The sequence below is a fragment of the Cheilinus undulatus genome, linkage group 5, assembly GCF_018320785.1.
Source record: "Cheilinus undulatus linkage group 5, ASM1832078v1, whole genome shotgun sequence".
NCBI classification, from domain to species: domain Eukaryota; kingdom Metazoa; phylum Chordata; class Actinopteri; order Labriformes; family Labridae; genus Cheilinus; species Cheilinus undulatus.
This window is the reverse complement of record NC_054869.1, coordinates 21,840,156-21,853,536: the sequence shown is the minus strand read 5'-3', so window position 1 is coordinate 21,853,536 and position 13,381 is coordinate 21,840,156. Positions and strand designations below refer to the sequence as shown.

General features: G+C 44.3%; 1 protein-coding gene across 1 annotated transcript in view; it reads right to left on the bottom strand.

The window, feature by feature from the left end:
- Positions 1–13,381, bottom strand: part of setbp1 (SET binding protein 1) — a 63,942-nt gene that overhangs the window by 6,598 nt on the left and 43,963 nt on the right. Inside the window, exons 3-6 of the mRNA XM_041786802.1 lie at positions 9,159–9,532; positions 5,834–7,738; positions 5,480–5,687; positions 4,305–5,367 (exon numbers count right to left, since the gene is read on the bottom strand). Coding sequence (XP_041642736.1) covers positions 4,305–5,367; positions 5,480–5,687; positions 5,834–7,738; positions 9,159–9,532 — 3,550 coding nt within the window. The remainder of the gene's footprint in view (positions 1–4,304; positions 5,368–5,479; positions 5,688–5,833; positions 7,739–9,158; positions 9,533–13,381) is intronic.

Here is a 13,381-nt window from a genome sequence, read left to right as displayed (position 1 = left end):
AAACACACATATTGATACATTTATCCACAATCACATAGACACTACTATAAAAACACAACATGTGCAGTCACGCACATGCACAAATAATGAATTCAGCAGTTCAGAATGGCTGAGCAGAAGAAACTGGAGCCATATTGTTTCCTTCACACTGGTGAACTGGGCAGTGTGCCCTTTACACGCTGTTCTATCATTTCTATTCCCTCCTTTCTCCATCGTTCTCTGTCTCCTTTCTACTCCAATGTGCTACACTCTAAATTTCAATTAAACTTGTAACACAACACCATTTCATTTCCTTCTTCATTTCAGAAATCACTTCCTGGTCTTGGTCCGTCTCTGTCATTCTTTTTGTTTTCCATCTCTGCCCCCATTTCTTACCCCCCACCCCCCCACCCCCCCACTCTGCCTGGGCACTGTTCCCGAGGCTCAGACGGAGCAGCAGCCAAAATGGAGGAAAAGCACAATCAGACACCAGTCCCCAAGCAGTGCGCACACAACATGTTCAGTGTCTCTTTCTTGAGATATTCTTCCTATCACTGGATTCCCTCACCATGTCCATTCTTCTTTCCCTCAGTAATCCTGCTGATACAATGTAGCAGGTGCTCTAACACTGGACTGCATTAAACCAAACCAGCTCTGGTTTTTATTCAACAAATGTAGCAGGCTGGCCTGCACATTAAATAAGTAAAACTGGCACTTGTGATGAGATTACACCCTTTGTTTAATAGAACATGGCATCCTTGGTTAGGATAGTTAATTTATGTGCCTTAAAGCTTCATAGAGAATCAGTGAAGTTTTGCACGTGCACAATATATAAGTGGTAATAATACGTCTGTCATACAGTGTTACTAGTAGGGGTGTTATGGTACAGCTTTGGAGTCATGGTTTGGTACGTTTCGGTACATTAATTAAAGCAATCTAAACAACATAATTTTTTTTCCATAATTTTGAGGTTTTTTTCATTGAAAAATAGGTTATTAGAACAAATAGGCTGCATAAATTACACTTAATAATGCTTCAACGTCCTTCCTAAAGATCTTCAATAAATAAAAATACTGAAATAAATGCTCAATTACTAGGTTATTTTTATAATATAGTAATCCTCAAATTTCCCAGTCGACCTTGAACAAATCATCAAACAACCTTAGTTTCCTTGTTAAATGCACTAATTAACATCTATCCTGCCTAATTCAACACTGACTTCAGCAGTGGATTACTTTTTTATCTGATGGGACCTTCTACAACATTTCAGGGCACTTTTCACAGCCAATCTAAGCAGATGAAGAGGTTAGAGTCCGTCTGGACTTTGAGGATAACTGTACTGCACTGTACACTAATGCTATGACAGAGTCCCACTCCATGAGGCGAACAGTTGAAGGTACTACATTTAGGTTTAATTTGATTCATAAAACTAGTGCACTAGTGTTTTAATACAGAAACCTTAAATTATGGTACATTCACAAAGGGCTGGTGAGAAATTGTGTTGAAGGGCAAAGGATCGGAAGTTCTTTACTTTGGCTTGGTTAACTTTAACAGGTGTTGAATAACTCAAAAACTTATATGGTTGTAGATCGGCTGCTTAAAAAATAATTTTTACCGCTTTTGTCCTCTCAGAATTTGCTGAAGAGGCTGCTAAATTTCCAAAGTAAGCTGTCTTAGTTTTTTCCGAGTCCCAGTGATGTTAATGTTTGTGTGGTGCCGTTTAAATTGCTTTAATTGATCCACTGACCGTGCTGCAAGTGACACACCTGCAAAATAACGTCTGTACTACTTTTGTCTTGTCCTTGTCTATGTCCTGTTGTTTTACACTGGGAAACAAAGCGTTCCCAAACGGGAGACTTTTATCTGGAATATTCAGGCTATTGCTATTGTTTCTTGTGCATCTGCTTCTCTCGTTTTCCCATCTGTGAATGAGCATCGCTCCACATCTGTTCGTTGATTACATATCTGTACCGTACTGAGAGGCCCATACCAAATCGATACGGTACAAATACGTACGTGTACCTTAACCCACTAGTTTCTAGCATTTAAAGAAAACAAATATGACTGTTTCAGGAAATATCAAAGTTTCAGAACTGCTCAATGAAGTATTTGCTAATGAGAAGATAAAACCCAGCCGAACATCTTTCCCTATTGTTGCTTTAGAATTCAGAGCAGACAGTGAAATTAGTCTAATGCAGAAAGCACTAAGTAGCAGTAGTTTATGAGCTGCACAGGAGCGTGCACACGCTCAGCTCTCTCACTCACACAGATGCACGCACCCATGCACAAACACACACACTCTACAAAGTAGCAGAAATTTATGAGCTGCATACACGGAACATAAAACCGCTGACCTTCAGCAGTGTGAGGGGCCATATAGCACTGAGGACCAAGTCAGTAGTACACAGATACATGCTTTTTTAACCATGCACTGACCAATCCTTGATGTATGTTAGTTTAATGGAGTGTTTTCTCTCTGTTTATGTGCATTTGACAATAGCTATACTGAAGAAGGTGGCCTGCTTTCCTGGAAAACAACAAAAAAAAAAAACACATGCATTAAAAGAAATAAATAAAAATTGTTTAGCTCACTACCAACCAGTCCTGCAAAAAATATTGGATAAACTCACATTTGCATGCTCTATATAAAGACAAATGTTTTATCTGTATCAATGCCTGGTGGAAATGTATTCACTGTGTGTATTAGAATAGCCCTTGCATGCATGTCTTCATGTATGGTTCTGCTGCATACATGTGTATGCACATGCTCCTGTGTTTTAATTGGGCTAAAGCTGTGAAGTGAGGCAGTAAGTCATACTAGAGGAGGGGCAGAGGGAAAAGGGGGAAGGAAAGGGTAATGAGGGGGAGGGGAGACAAGGGGAAATAGAAAGAGAAAGGGAAGGAGGAAAGATAGGAGGAGGAGGATGGGGAGGAAGAGGTGGAGAAACAAGGGGAAGTGTAAGAGCGAATTGAAGGAGTGCGAAAAAGGAAATCAAGGGCAAGAAGTGCAGAAGCAGCAGAAGGGAAAAAGTTGAAGACAGGAAAGGTAGAAGAAGAATAACAACACTGGAGGGATAACATGGGGGGATGGGGGGTTGTGGGGGATAGCGTGTATATGAGTCATCCGTCCTGGTTCCCCTGGGGTGGAGGTTGTATTCTAACTGAGCCCCTGGCTTCTCCTCCCCGCCACTGGACTAGGCCCCAGTCATTAAACCCCTGGCTGCCAGCCAGCTCTTTTAACACAGGCAAGGGCCTTTTACGGCGTGTCTGTAGAAAATAAATCACACTGTGTGAATAATATATCTCTGGCAAAGGCATTGGCAGGAGGGGAGAGAGGGAGGGAGAGAGGGAGGAAGGAGAGATTGGTGAATTATAGTCGTCTCCATCCATGCATTACGTTCTCTCTATCCCCAGCCAGATGTGCTCATAGACAGCAGAAAACAGAATGTACTAAAATACACATCAGTCTGGTAGAGAGAATTTGGGGCTCCCTCAGCCTCTTTGTCTGCTTTAAGTACTCAAAGTGCTGTACATAGCACATTTATAAATAGGAACTGTCTTAATGAGTACACTGCTGTCGACATTTAAACTGTGAAAACCCTGTAAGTGTCCTCCAAATGTGTAAGTAAGACTCACGCTGGCAAATATCAAACCTGGTATCACTTGGGAAAAAATAATACTGAACATTGCTCAGCTTTGCCCCCAATTTAGAGATATTTGCAACCTTAGTATGTCAAGATTCCTAACATAACAGGCTTGTAACATCCAGGTGAGAAACACTATCTTATACTGAACAGCATCCAGGAATTTCTGAAAAACCCAGATAGATAAAAGCAAACCTTGCAAAACAATGTGTTGAAATCCTTCTCTAAATCTGTGGTCAAAAAGGGAACTTTACTCTAAATCACAACCTATGTGAAGCTGAAAGCAGTACTTTTAACTTCCCCTGGGAGGTGAAGGATGTGGTCAGTTGTAGTTTTGTTTACATAAAAGTGTCATATTCCTTCTTTAACAATTACAGCCTCCACATTATATAATATGATCTCCCATATCCTAAATCGGTGCTGTAATGAGGGTGATACCTGTGTTAAACTAATGTTAATGGCTCACTTTCAACTAGTGATCTTTTAAGGGGGCTACAGGTGGTCAAGCCTGAGTAAACTGGTTAGATGAAGAGCAAGTACTTTAAATATTCAGTATCAGAGTATGACAAGCCTCTCAAGAGAGAATCTTTTCTGTTTTCTTGGTTTTAACAAAGCAGAAGCGAAAAATATCAAGTGTCCCAGTAAAATTGAACATGTAACCTTAATATGAGTCATTCTTACCAGTGAGGGAGGGACTGGAGCACTTGTTTATTTGTCCTGGCTCTTGTCGAGCAGTTTGAAATGACAGTAGCCCCTGATCTCCGAACACAGCGAGCCTCGTCTTCCTATTCCTGCCACTGCACTCGTCCTCGTGCGACCCCAAAATGAGGTCAGACGCCGACCCTGATCGCTGCGATTGGCTGCTGTAGCTGCTCATGAAGCTGTTAATTGGCTGTTGGGTCTGACTGGAGTGGAACTGACTGTCAGAGAGAGAGCGTGCGGACAGCTGGTCCGACTCAAACATCCCTAAGCTGGACCCCAGGCCTGAGGCTCTCCCACTGCTCCTCTGCTTCTCCAAATGCTTTGAGGAGCTTTGACTGGTCAGGTCCCTCCTGTCGCTCAACATGCTAAGACGTGCATTTGTCTTAGCTCCGCTGAAGAGCCCGCCAAGCTCTTGTCGGTCTCGCAGTGAAAGGAGGGGTTCATCCTTGTGCTTATGTTTGTGCTTGTGCTTCCTCTTGTGGAGGCGAACCCCTGCAAGACTTCCTGCGTTGCCACTTCCAAGGGACCCCAGGCCCTCTCTTAAAGAGGACCCTTGGAGGGGGGCACTAGCATTGCGCAGCTTGGACCCAGGCTGGAGCTTTGGGTGTCCACTGGAGTGGAAAGCCTTGGGTGGGGGGACAGCTGGCCTCATGAAAGGAGATGGAGGTGCAGGGCCTAGTGAGTGATGGGGCAGGTAAAATGGGGGAGGAGGGGGAAAGTAGCCCAGACTCAGATGAGGTGCGTAAGGCATCGCATACGGTGCTGCATAGTAATTTCCCCCAGCCAGCGGATAACCGTATCCTTGAACGAAAGGCAGCTTGGATGTGATTGGCTCGCTGGCTTTGGCTGGGCGGCCACGTCTCCTCTTAGCCTTCAGATCAGCACTCCTGCGGAGATACGAGCTGGAGTCACACGAGTACGAGTCGTAGCTCACAGGGTAGTAATGATGGAAGTTGAGGCGGAAAATTGAGGGATACGGGTGCTGGGGGTAGCAGGTGAATCGTCTGTGAGACACTCGTAGCTGCTGGAGCTTTAACACCACCTACAAGAAGGAAGAAAGGAAAACAGATTTAGGAAAAGACACCTGGTACTCTTCAGCACTTTGCAGTGTCTGGTAAATGATTGCACACAGAATTCAATATAGTTTCTCTAACCTCCTCCAGTTCAGCGAGAAAGTGAAGATGGTCACGGCTTTGTAGGCACTTCCTCTTCCTCCGATGATGTTTTTGTTTCTTTTCCTGCTGTGACAGAAAGTTATCAACAGCGGTGACTTGGCGATCACAACGAGTCCTGCTGTTCCTGTTCGATGCTTCTAAAGCTGCCGCCTCAGCAGCCTCATACCCGCACAGGTCAAAGGAGTACCTATTTGAACATGAAATCATATTAATACTACCATCTAAAAGAGTATGTCAATTTAAAATATGAAACAAGGTGTACTAAAATCAAGGCTTGTAGAGATGATCAAGGTTAAGAAAGACAAAGAAAAGTGTATTAGCAGTGTAGTGTACCTCCGCCTTGAGGCCGGGCCCTTCTCAGTTTGGTCTGAGGTGCTGTTGTTGTCTGTTCCAATCCCGCTGTCACTGGGAATAGTTTCTTCACTGTGGGACTCACTGATGGGGGACAGGGTCGCCTCTTTCACAGACGCCCCCTCTGACAGGTGGGAGGGGGAATTAGCCAGAAGGCGTGGCGGAGACAATTTCCACCCTCCAGAGAGGAATCCCCTGCCAGGAGGCTTGGAGGGCAAGGCTGAGATGGGCTGCAAACTGGGCATAGTGGCATCAGGGTGGCTGGCTCTGATGGATGGAGCAGTGGGGTTGGGAGATGAGGTGGCAGAAGGCACTGCAGGACTCTCATAGAGACTTGAAGTGGAGACAGATATTAGGGGCTTCTCCCTAGTGGTTTTTGGAGTGTTGGAGCCTTGGGTTTCTGCTCTTGGTTTACGACCCCTCTTCTTTCCGATGTAGATGGTTCCTCTTTTACTGACGTTTATCTGCTTTCCCAGCCGAGCCTCAATGGTGGACGCCATGGCGGTCATAGCTGAGGAAACAGGGGCGGAGGCCGACTTCAGAGCAAGAGTGCCGTTTTGACTGGAAGTTGAAAGAATCTCATTCAGGATACTCTGCATTTTCCCCAGCTTCATCTTATTCACCGGCCTGGGGAAACCCCTGCCCCGCTTCAGTTTCAGACTGGGTGAGTTGAGGGTGGGGGTGCTTGAAGCCATTTGTACTAACGTGTTTATCGTGTGTGTCTTTCTTCTGTGGTTAAGCCCTGTAGAGCCTTCCTGTGCCAGAGGACTAGGAGGAGATGTGGAGGTGCCTTCGTGGATGGTCTCCACTGTTAGGAGCGGCTGCTTCTTGGGCCGTCCTCGTTTCCTCTTGATGGGTGTGTGGACTGTCAGGCTGTCTGTGTTAGTGTAAAGGGGGCTGGAGGGGGTGATGGGGAAGGCTGAGGGTGGGTCAGCTAAGGTAGAGGGGCTAGCCCTGATGTCCCTCTGGGGTGACGTGACACTGGCATGGCTTTTAGCTTTCAGGTAGGACCACCTGTCCTTGGCCTTAGTTTGTCTGGAGCTGGCTGTGGAGCTGGTGCTGTGGCTGGGGCTTGGACTTAGGGCTGCCCTGGGCCTTGGGCTGGGACTCGGGCTAATGTTGAGCCTTGGTTTAGGGCTTGGGATTGGACTAATGCTACTCCTTGGGCTAGGGCTGGGGTTTGGGCTTGGAAGTCTAGGGTTTGTGTTACTAGTAGGTCTGTTGATGTGATTATGAGATGGCTCTTTGTGTTTGAGGCCATCTGAGCTGATTTTAGGACGACCTATGGGGTTCTTTTTCATCCTATTAGACTCTTGATCAGTAACGCTTGTAACTATCTCTCCTCTTTCTGGCTTGTCGACTCTTTCTACCTTTTCTCTTTTCTCACCTTTATCAACTTTTTCTGTCCTCTCTCTGCTAACATCAGTCTGACTTGTAAGCCGATTCTCTGTCTTATGTACTACTTTGGGTTCTGGGGGTCCAGACTGGTGCTTCACTGTACTCTCCTGCCTTTGCTGTGATTGCTCATCCACAGAAAAAGACTCATCAAAAGAGGGCCTCCTCCGCCTCTTCCTTCCTTTCCCTTCCTCTGTCAGCATGGGCATCCCTCTGTCGCCTTCATCTCCCCTCCTTCCAGCATTTTCTCGCTCCCTGTCCTCTTTTCTCCGCTCTTCTCTTTCTTCATGGAAGCGCTCAGCCGTCTCCTCCTGCCTGTATTTCTGTCTCTCCTCTGAGTTAGCCGGGCTCTCCGATCCTTTCTCTGGCTGTCTTCCCCAAGGTGTTTCAGCACTGTGGGGATTACTGATCATCCTCTGGGAGTCCTTCCTGCCATACTTCCTTTTGATGTTCCCAAAGAGCTGCTCACTGACCTCCTGCAAACCCCTCCCCCTGGAGACAGGTAAACAGCGGAAAAAATAAAATTAATGGAGGGAGAAAGAATGTTAGGTATTCTATGATAAAACCATAAGAAGACTCTGTATCAACTATTTCTGTGTACAATGTCTATAAAAAGTATTCCCCCCTTGCATGTTTTACCCTTTCATTGATTTTATAGATCCATTATGTCAATATTATTGGACTTTTTTTTTTTTTTTTTAACAAAAAACCTCTTTGATGTCATAGTGAGAAAATCAGTATCCCTGGCTACCATTACACCATGAAAACAAAAGAACACTCCAAGCAACTCAGAGAAAAGGTTATTGAAAAGTGACTCTGCATACAACAATGATTGCTGGCTTCTCCACCAGTCATAACTTTATGGAAGAGTGGCAAAGAGAAAGCCACTGTTTGAGAAAATTCGTATCAAATCTTGACTCAAGTTCGCCAAAAGGCATGCGGGAAACTCCACAGTCAAGTGAAAGAGAGTTCTCTGGTCTGATGAGACCAAAATGGTGCTTTGTGGCCATCAGACAAGACGAAATGTTTGGCGGATACTGCACATCACCACAAACACACCATCCCCACAGTAAAGCATGGTGGTGGCAGCATCATGCTGTGGGGAAGCTTCTCAGCAGCCAGCCCTGGAAGGCTTGTAAAGGCAGAGGGTAAAATGAATGGGGAAAAATATAGGAAAATCCTGGAGGAGAATCTTATTCATTCTGCAAAAGAAATACAGCTTAGGAGAAGATTTATTCTCCAGCAAGACAGTGACTTAAAGCATACAGCGAAAGCTACACAGAAATGGTTTAAAGACGACAAGGTGAATGCTCTGGGATGGCCAACTCAAAGCCCAGACCATAATCCAAATAGAATTTGTGGCTGAACTTGAAAAGGGCTGTCCACTCCTGATCCCTGTGTAACCTGACAGAGCTTGAGCAGTTTTGCAAATAAGAATGGAGAAAAACTGCAGTGTCCAGATGTGCAAGCTTGATAAAGACCTAACTACACAGACTCAGAGCTGTCAAAGATGCATCTACTAAATAGTGATTTGAAGGGGGTGAATACTTAGGAGGTGCAGTCACTTATTTTACATTACATATTTTTAAATATTGACATTACTTTGTACAAATCTGTTTCCACTGAAATTAAAAAGTTTTTTAAAGATTTTTTGTCAAAAAGCCCAATTATATTGACGATGGTTGATTTATAAAACCAAAAATAGGGTAAAATATCCAAGAGGGTGAATTCTTTGTGAAGGCAATCAGCTGATGAGAATATAAAATCAAGGCCTGAACATGTATTTTATTGTCACATTCAATAATTAAATATTAAATAAAGAACTTTATAAGATTTCAATCCCTACTACCCCAGAGCAAAGTGGGCAGTATATTTGGCATGATAAGATCCACATCACAGTAAAATAACACACCTGCTGAGAGAAGTCAGGTTAAGAATACTGGCATCTGTAACCACAGGCAGCTGCAGGTCTGGAGTCAGAGATCTCTGAGGTGAGGGGCTCTGTGTGGCTGATCGTGGGAAAGGCTGGGTCAGCTCTCTGGATGTCTGAGAATCCGAGGGATTGGTCGGGGATGCAGAAGGTGCTGTAGACGTGGTCCAGTCTGAACTGATTTGGTGTTGTTGGAATTGGGGTGTGTGGGCATGCGGTGTTTGCTGTGCGTGTGAGAGTGTGTGCGCAGGAAGGAGGGAGCTGCGGAGCTGGTGTTTGGGCGGAGTATGATCTCCCAGTAGTTGCAGCAGACCCCCCTCTCGCTGCTCAGGTATTCTGAACTGGCGCTCGTAGGTCTGGGGATGACAGAAGAGAGAAAACATAGCCTGGTTACAACACTGATCACAAGACTGCTTTCTACAGCTGTAAGGAATGACAAATGATAATGTGATCATAACACTGTGGCTGCGCTACTTCCTATCTTCACAGTGATAACACAAAGCTAACGAAGATACCTGCTCCAATCACACCCTATTTTTGTTGGCACATATTGAATCTGAGAATTGTTGTGCTCTGAAAATACATTGTAGTCTTTTCGCAGCAGGACTGAGGCTTTAAATACATCTTGTGTGCATGAGCAAACTGTGCGCCACAAACAAAAGGCTTGTTTACAGAGCAATTAAATTCCTGTGGCAAGGATGTAGCATGCTGAGAGAGCTGTGGGGATGTAGTTTGGGTGTCTGACTGTACACAGTATAAAACACAGAAGTCTAGCTCTATGTCCCTGACTGCCCTAGACCAAATATTATGGACTATATTTCATCTTTATTTTGTTGTCAACGTCCCTATACTATTTACAGCTGTATCTTATTTGTGCCATGCACCCCTGTGCTGCTGATTGAATTTGAGTCAAAGCACGGTGGCTTGTTCCTTAAATTTCATGTAATGAAAATACTCTATAAGACAATAAAACGTGCTGAATGTATCAGTGCTGCATAATCAGTGCACTGCTGGAAGATGAGAAATAGAGCAGCGGATGGCCTTTGTGGTTAAGCCTGTTATTAACAGACTCAGTATGACGCAACAAGACACTGTTCTGCTGCGCTGCAGGGAGATGTAACCTAACCACAGGCCTGCCTCTCAGCATACACAGGCTTGCAATCGTACACACAATACAGTAGATGTACATGAATTCTTGCTTTCACAGATAGTAGAACAAAATGCTAATGTATGAACACAGCCAGGGAAGCAGTTATATTTTAGATGAATGAGCACACATTCTTGAACACACAGTAATGAAATATATAATCTACGCAGATCTTATCACAGTGCACACATTGAAAAGAACAAGAGCTTCATCTCTCCTATCTTTTACCCTGAAAATGTCCTGTTCAGCCCTCATTTCATCCACCACTTTAAATCTCTTTCATTGCTATCAAACCTCTTTCTTCCTTTTCTCTCTGTGCTGTCCCATCATTAGGCAGACACTTACACTCATTTTGTACTTCCACACCGGCTGCAGAAGCTATTAATCGTCCAGATGCAAGCTGCACACTCACGGTCCCAAAAACAAACACGGTAACACAACACTCATCCAAGCAAACATTGAGTGTAAATGATTAACAGTGACACAAAATGCTTGTGCACACTCTCATTTATATCCTGAACACACAGCTTGAGTGTCCTTTTAGCTCCCACATGAATGTGTGTGGATATAAGTCAGTATGTCTGAGCGTGCACGATGACACCGGAGAAGAGACCCCGTGAGTCCACAGATGGATAAAATGACCGACACCTGATACTCACATGCTTTCAAATTTAACCTGTCCAAGAGTACCTGCTGTTTCAGGTTAAAGGAGGGCACAGAGGAGGAGATGGAGACAGCTCGACTCAGACGCACTAAATGTATCTTCCCCTCTAACCACACAGTCACCACAGGGAGATAATAAAGAGAGAGGGGCATGTACACCTTTCCCACCAGAGATAGAAGAGCAAAAGAGAAGAAAAAAAAAGAAGGAATAGGGAGCTCACCCGCCTCTCTGGTTGTGGTTTGGCACCAGTTCAGCTTTTTGTTCTTAGTTTCCGCCCTTCTACCACATGCCTCTCCTCCCTCCCCTCCTCTCCACCTCTTACACTGCATGAAGCTGTTCGAGGGATAAACACTCACTGTCTGATATGGACACAGACAAATATAAATAGAGGAAGGTATTCCCGTGGTTGTTGGAGTCAACAGCACAGTATGAAAGGAACTACTTTTAGTCTTTGCTTGATTCCAGACAGTGGACACCCTTACCACTCACACACTTTTTATTTTTCATAATGACAAAACATTTTGGTATCCACTGTTACCTTTAATCCCAAGCATCTTAAACACTGTCCTTTATATACTGTAAAGGTCCTACAGTCCTCGTCATTTACTGACAAACTCTGAACCCAGGGCACACTCACAATAGACAATCCATACTGCGCCTAAGCACTCAGGAGCCCCCAAATCCATTTTTTGACTAGTGTGAGTGCGCCATACTGTGCTCAGGCTCGGTACACTTCCATGGCCCTGGCACAGATGGAAGAAGTGGGCTTCAACATAATACAGTTGCTCATGCACGTGCACGGCTGTGCAAAGTGCACGCTATTGTTCCCTTCAACGATCATTTCAAACAATGCCAGATTGTTAGTGAGCTGTATCTGACCAAAATGACTCAAACAAGCCACAAAGTATGTTAAGTTATTGGCATGTTGTCTGTGTATTTCTCTATTGCGCTGACTCTGCAAGATAGCGCTTTTTGTAAATTGCATGTGTCATTTAAGGACATGATAACTTGGGCTTGAGGCAATGCTAGTCCAGGCTAGCAGGGGTCTGGGGAGCTTCAGCAAAGATAGGGTTGACAGATATTGATTTTTCAGGCTGACACCAATTCTTAGTAGTTTATGAGAACAATAACAGGTATTTGAAGAGCCTTCTGTATATTTTATAAGGAAATTCCGAATAAATTTTTTAATCTGGCTCTATAAATTACATTTTGAGTAATATCTAGGGATGCAGATATTGGATTTTTTTCTGATCTGATATGCCGATATTAACAAATTAATTTTCGCCGATACAGAAATTGATATTTAATTGAATTAAAACACAAAATGTGATTCTTTTAGCCAAAATATCACGTGTAAATATCAGCAGTAATTTTCATTTCTGCTTATACCGATAAATGAAACTCAGCTTTAGCTCATCCAGGACATGGAAGTCATATGCCAAGCCGTGATCAGCTGATGACCAGCTGATCCCAATTGTCGCCTCCCAGCTCCTACAACCAATCGGTGCTCTCTCTCAACACAGCGGTGTATTTAAATATGCTTCCACCTTGCGGGAGCTGGGAGGCTGCTGCTGACAAAGCATCATCTCCTCCACCCCAGCCTCCTCCCTTATAGCATAAAGCTTGTTGCAAACCTTAAATTTCATGCAACAAAGGATTAGTTACTTCTGAACTTATTTCATAATAAAGTTAAAGCATGCTGCTAGAATACCCCAGGAAGTACCTTTTGAACAGAGCCTTCTCCACTAAGTGAATTCACTTTTCAAGCTAAAATCTGCAATTACCAACGTCATGCCAATAACACCATCTCTAGTTATTTCGTATTATATTGTATCCACAGTCTATTGTACCCAGTTCTGTGCATTGCTTCATATCATTCAATTGCATTTACATTTGCAATTTTACTAAAGCAAAATGGGTAAATCTCGCCTTTTTTTTTTCCCTCTGTTTATTTCTCCGCTTAAACATTGAGTGCAGTGTGAACAGGGACTAGACTCTCCCTGTGCTGCTCTCACTCTGCAGCAGGGGGCAGCGCTTAGGATGTAAGCACTGTCGTGGACTCTGACCCTCTGGAGCAGCCCACAAGCACAAGAGCAGTGAGTTCTCAGCCTTTTTCCACACTGTCCGCCTCTCTCTGAATGACCTCTGATCACATCCAGATAAGGAGAGAGGCCAACACAAACCAGACCAGCAGCATGTTCGGCCCTCAGCCTGTTTGATGCACTCTCTCTCTCCCTTGAGGCTCTCAGGGCTGTGTTTAGGGTTTAAGGGTCATGCTCCTTGGCTAGGTCAACAACCATTTCCAGGATGTCTTCCTCTGGGTGAGCACTGTATCAACATGTATGAGTGTCAGTCAGACACAGAAAGGCTCTGTGACACCCGAACACAGGCAGA